We start from the raw sequence: 5988 nt of genomic DNA, 5'->3' as shown, positions 1-5988 counted from the left end.
CACCCGCCGTGTGTCCGCACCAGCCGTGTTATCCGCACCCCGCCGGGTATCGCATCCCGCGTGTGTCCGCGTGTGTCCCTCTCCGACGACGTCGTGTCATCCACCGCCGTGTGGCCGCGTAGTGCTCTCTACCCGCCGGTGTTGTCTCCAGCCCGCGTCGCTGTCCTACTCACTCCCCGCGTGTGTCGCCACCCGCCTGTGTCCTCCACTCCGGCGTGTGTCCGCCACCCCCGCCGTTGTGTCCCGACCGTTGTCCTCCACCCGCCGGTGCCTCTTACCCGCCGTGTGTTCGCCACCCGCCGCGGTTCTCTCCTCCGCGTGTGTCCGCCACCCCGCGTGTTCCTCCACCCCGCCGTGTGTTCCACCCGCGGTGTGTCCTCACCCCGCGTGTGTCCTCCACCGCCGTGGGTCGCACCGCGTGTGTCCTCCACCCGCGTGTGTCCTCCACCCGCGTGTGTCATCCACCGGCCGTGTGTCCTCCACCCCGCCGTGTGTCGCCACCCCGCGTGTTCCTCATCGGCCGTGTGTCCGCGTGTGTCCTCACCCGCGTGTGTCCGCACCACGCCGATGTGTCTCCACCCGCGTGTGTCCGCACCCCGTGTGTCCCCACGCGTGTGTCCTCCACCGCGTGTGGTCGCATCCCCCCCGCCGTGTGTCCTCCACCCCGCCGTGTGTCCTCCACCCCGCCGTGTGTCCTCCCCCCCGCCGTGTGTCCTCCACCCCGCCGTGTGTCCTCCCCCCCGCCGTGTGTCCTCCACCCCGCCGTGTGTCCTCCACCCCGCCGTGTGTCCTCCCCCCCGCCGTGTGTCCTCCACCCCGCCGTGTGTCCTCCCCCCCGCCGTGTGTCCTCCACCCCGCCGTGTGTCCTCCACCCCGCCGTGTGTCCGCCACCCCGCCGTGTGTCCTCCACCCCGCCGTGTGTCCTCCACCCCGCCGTGTTTCTCCGGCAGCGTGGCGAGGGCAGCGTTCGAGCGGCGAACGTTTGCTGAGCGCCTATGCTCTTGTTTTCATTCCATATCTACTACTGCTATATCTACACATCGACGCGTGATGTTCCCAACGCTTCGCGCCCTTCGTGAATAAAACATTCGTTTTGTTTTTGTATTTGTTCATCCGCAGGAAAAATAACGAAGGCCATGCCACCGTTTATAATTACGCTGACTCTTCTACTGATTGGCACCATCGTGGGCCTCTTCGGTCACCGTAGAAATGATGTGAAGATCGTCATAAGTGCTATCTTTTTCACGCTATCAGGTATGCATGTGCATCTACGCAGCGTTATGCTAGCGATGTTCAGGCTAAGTGAGCGCTATTGATCTTTGCTTTCGTTAAAGCTGCAAAACAAATATAATACTGTTCACACTATTTCGGCAGGAAGCGTTTTCTCGCGCACGAAACGTTACACACACGCGCGCGCGCATACATACACGCACACGAACACGAACACAAACAGACATACACGCGCACATACAAACTCACGTATGTATTACGGTAAATAAATTCACATTCACCACTGACCAGTTCTCATCTCTCATCTCTACCTCTCGCTCTCTCTTGCTTGTGCGCATCCGTCGCCTACGTAGGTCTGACGTGTGCCGTCGCCATCATCATCTACATATCAGCGATTAACGACGAGGCGACGTACGCTAACAAGAAGAAGACGGTTGACAACCGGCCGCTGTTCCAGTACTGGTACGGCTGGTCGTTCTTCGTCACGCTCACGGCCTTCATTATGTCACAGCTAGCCGCTGTCGTCAACATCTCCGTCTACCTACAGACGTACACGACCAGCGTAGAGAACATGGCTCGCATCATACCCGGCATATCACGCAAGGCGCGCGAGATGGGCATGCCCATCAACGAAGACGACCACCTACAGATGGCGTGCGCGTAGCGCAGGGGCCGCCTCACGTGACTACACGGGCAACTTCCTGTACGCCCATCAATTACCATCTATACATCATACCTACCTATACTATATACCATCTATACATCATACCTACCTATACCACATGTTGCGTGAGTGTATATATGTGCGTGTGTGTGGGTGTGTGTGTGTGCGTGCGCGCGCGTGTGTGTGCGTGGGAGCGGCGACCGCAAATTTATGAGATGAAGATGTGACAACAAATGTTTAAATAGATTTTTCGTTTTTGCAGCGACCGTTTTGCCTTTATTCTATTAAGTTGGTTAATATTGCGTTTGGCGTCTGCCGCTTTCAGCTTTACTCCGGTACTACGTCGCTTAATTACGGTGTCTTGTTTCCACCACTGCCTGTGTTCACGTGATTAGCAGTAGCCTGAGGGCAGGAGCCGCACGCGATCATTACGTATACATGGTTCGCGTATCGCACTCAACGCTTTCACAAACATTCAGCCAGTAGTCAGGTCTTCACGATGACATTGCAGTTTTCGGTTCGTATGCACGCTCCGAACGGCTTACAAACATTTGCTGACGATGTCGATGACGATGACGGTGACGATGACGGTGACGATGACGATTACTACCGGTACATGGGTCGCCTGTCTAACTCCGAATTCATGGTTTTGTTTTGACATTGCTCACGCGCGGGTACACATTCCGAACGATTTACAAGTATTTGTCGGTGCGTCGCACATTTTGCGAGCATGCGAGCTCAGCTCCCCATGGGTTATCCAGATCAGCCTGCTAGACACAGGTCGAACGTGACACGCGATGTATTGCTGACTCGTGCTGTGAGAGCGTAAAGCTAGAAATCGTCAAATTTGTCCTCGCTATAGTTCGTTCGTCCGTGGTCACAGCGAAGCAATGCATTACCGTAGCGGCGTATCGTATAGCTTGATAATACCAGTGCTAATACCACCCTGCTAATACCACCCTGCTAATACTAACCTGCTAATACCACCCTGTATCATCATCACACAGCGAGGAATGCGTGGTTGGACAGCATTTAATGTTCGAATGCATTTAGCAATACTTTTAGCATTATAATCTCAAGCCACTTTATTGTTGGGTTCTTCCGATACAAAATACGGTGCTACGGTGTGATGCCCTATAGGGTATAACTTTCCCAAGATAACAACATCTAAATGAGGTTGTCCGCATGGGATCTTTCTCTTTAACTTCACTTTATCTCTCTTTAGTCTAATTGAACTCGGTTCAATGCGTTTCCGATTCCTTTCTTTGCTTAGAGCTCGGGATGCCGGCTCTGCCCGAGGACGCATACGGCGATGGGGAGTCGCTGCACGTACTGCCGGAGAACGACATTGATGTACCGGACTTCGAACGTGAGTGTCAATTCATAAATTAGGAGTACCTAATAACGCAAGCGTACCTAATTTTATTTTATGTTAGGTCAGATTTTAGACCCCAGAGTGAGAGAGAGAAAGATAGAGAGAGAGAGAGAGAGAGAGAGAGAGAGAGAGAGAGAGAGAGAGAGTAGTGATCACTTCGTTCGTGGCATAATAGGAATGTTTGCCCGTGAGTACGTGGGGGCGGCCCTGACTAACGCGCACGCCCATCTGTAGGTAGTCACCTTCGTTGATGACGTACAGGAAGTTGCCGCGTGTAGTCACGTGGGCGCCCCTGCGTTACGCCGCACGCCATCTTGTAGGTGATCATCGTCGTGATGGATACAGGAGCTGCCGCGTCGTAGTCACGTGGTGGCGGCCCCTGCGCTACGCGCACGCCATCTGAGGTGTCGTCTTCGTTGATGGCATACAGGATTTGGCCCGTCGTAGCACGTGGCGGCCCCTGCGCTACGCCACGCCATCTGTAGTTAGTACCTTCGTTGATGGCGTACGGAATTGCCCGTGTATCAAGTGGGCGGCCCCTGGTTACGACGCAACGCCATGCTGGTACGTGGTCGTCTTCGTGATGGGGGGTACAAGGAATGCCCGTAGTATCACGTGAGGCGCCCCTCGCGCACCGCGCACTCCATTCTGTAAGTTCCGTCTTTCGTGAGGGCGTACAGGAATTTGCCCGTTATGTCACGTGATGCCGGCCGCTGCGCATAGCGCTGCACGCCATCTGTAGTGGTCCGTGTTCGTTGATGGGCATGTCGCCATTCTCGCGCGCTCTTGCTTGATATTCCGGTACATCCGAGCATGTTCTCTACGCGGTCGTGTACGTCCCTGTAGGTAGACGGAGATGTTGACGACAGGCTAAGCTGTGACATAATGAAGGCCGTGAGCGTGACGAAGAAACGACTCAGCCGTACCAGTACTGCACACGGCCGTTGTCAACCGTCTCTCTGTGTATCGTACTCGCCTCGCGTCACGTATCCGCTGATATGTAGATGAGACGATGGCGACGCAACACGTCCAAGACGTCTACGTGGCGACGATGCGCACAAGCAAAAAGCGAGATGGTAGATGATAGAGAAAGATTTAGCTGGCTGCAGTGTTGAATGTGCACAGCTTTATTACCGTAATACATTACGTGGATTATTTGTTATGTGCGCCGTGTTATGTCTGTTTTCTGTTTACGTGATTCGCATCGAGTGTGCGTGTTAATTAGTATGTGCGCATGCGCTGATGTGTGCAACGTTTACGTAGGACGCGAGAACCGCTTTCCTGCCGAAAATATGTACTTATATAAATTTGTTTGCAGCTTTTAAACGAAAGCAACTACATAGCGCTCCACTATTAACCTGAATCATTCGCAGCAAATAACGCCTCTGCGTAGATTGCACATAGCATACTCTGATAGCGGAACACAGTATAGGCACTCTATGACGATCTTCACATATTTCTAACTGGTGACCGAAGAGGCCCACGATGGCGCAACAGTAGATATGAAGTCGCAGCGTAATTAGTAAACGGTGGCATGGCTGCTTCGTCAATTTGCCATGCGGATGAACATATACAAAAAACAAAACGAATGTTATCACGAAGGGCTGAAGCGGTTAGTGAACATCACTGCGTCGATGTGTAGATATAGCAGTAGTAGATATGGAATGAAAACATAGAGCATATGCGCTCAGCAACCGTCGCTCGCTCGGAGCGCCCTCACTGCACACGCTGCCGAGAACACGGCGGGCCTGCGAGGAACACACGGCGGGTGGAGGACACACTGCGGGGTGGAAGACACACGCGGGTGGAGGAACAACGCGGTGGAGGACACACCGCCGGGCTGGAGGACACACGCGGTGGAGACACCCGGCGGGGTGCGGACACACGGCGGACACCCGGCGGGTGAGAACACACGGCGGGGTGAGGACAACACGCGGGTGGGAGGACCCACGGCGGGGTGAGAGACACACGGCGGGTGGAGGACACACAGGCGTGGCGACACACGGCGGGTGAAGACACGACGCGGGAGGAGACACACGGCGGTGGAGGACACACGGCGGGGTGGAGACAACACGGCGGGTGCGACCACACGCGGTGGAGGACACACGCGTGGGGACACACGGGGTGCGGACACACGCGGGTGGAGACACATCGGCGTGGTGCGGACACACGCGGGTGAGGACACACGCGGACACACGGCCGATGAGGAACACGCGGGGTGGCGACACACGGCGGGGTGGAGGACACACGGCCGGTGGATGACACACGCGGGTGGAGGACACACGCGGGTGGAGGACACACGCGGTGCGACCCACGGCGGTGGAGGACACACGCGGGGTGAGGACACACCGCGGGTGGAACACACGGCGGGGTGGAGGAACACGCGGGGTGGCGGACACACGCGGAGGAGAGAACCGCGGCGGGTGGCGAACACACGGCGGGTAAGAGGCACCGGCGGGTGGAGGACAACGGTCGGGACACAACGGCGGGGGTGGCGGACACACGCCGGAGTGGAGGACACAGGCGGGTGGCGACACACGCGGGGAGTGAGTAGGACAGCGACGCGGGCTGGAGACAACACCGGCGGGTAGAGAGCACTACGCGGCCACACGGCGGTGGATGACACGACGTCGTCGGAGAGGGACACACGCGGACACACGCGGGATGCGATACCCGGCGGGGTGCGGATAACACGGCTGGTGCGGACACACGGCGGGTG

General features: G+C 56.6%; 2 protein-coding genes across 2 annotated transcripts in view; both read left to right on the top strand.

Annotated features, from left to right (window-relative positions):
- The window catches only part of LOC106816472, a 14755-nt gene extending 10402 nt beyond the window's left edge, over positions 1–4353 (top strand). Inside the window, exons 3-4 of the mRNA XM_014821092.1 lie at positions 3168–3263; positions 4274–4353. Of these exons, the coding sequence (XP_014676578.1) occupies positions 3168–3263; positions 4274–4353 (176 nt within the window). The remainder of the gene's footprint in view (positions 1–3167; positions 3264–4273) is intronic.
- LOC106816473 (voltage-dependent calcium channel gamma-5 subunit-like) lies at positions 1128–1923 on the top strand. Its single transcript, XM_014821093.1, has 2 exons — positions 1128–1254; positions 1584–1923. The coding sequence occupies exons 1-2, from the start codon at positions 1137–1139 to the stop codon at positions 1892–1894; spliced, it is 429 nt and encodes a 142-aa protein (XP_014676579.1). The 5' UTR covers positions 1128–1136; the 3' UTR covers positions 1895–1923.
- Positions 4354–5988: the final 1635 nt, after the last annotated feature.

This window comes from Priapulus caudatus, unplaced genomic scaffold, assembly GCF_000485595.1.
Source record: "Priapulus caudatus unplaced genomic scaffold, Priapulus_caudatus-5.0.1 Scaffold1391, whole genome shotgun sequence".
NCBI classification, from domain to species: domain Eukaryota; kingdom Metazoa; phylum Priapulida; class Priapulimorpha; order Priapulimorphida; family Priapulidae; genus Priapulus; species Priapulus caudatus.
This window is presented reverse-complemented; position numbering and strand designations above follow the sequence as displayed.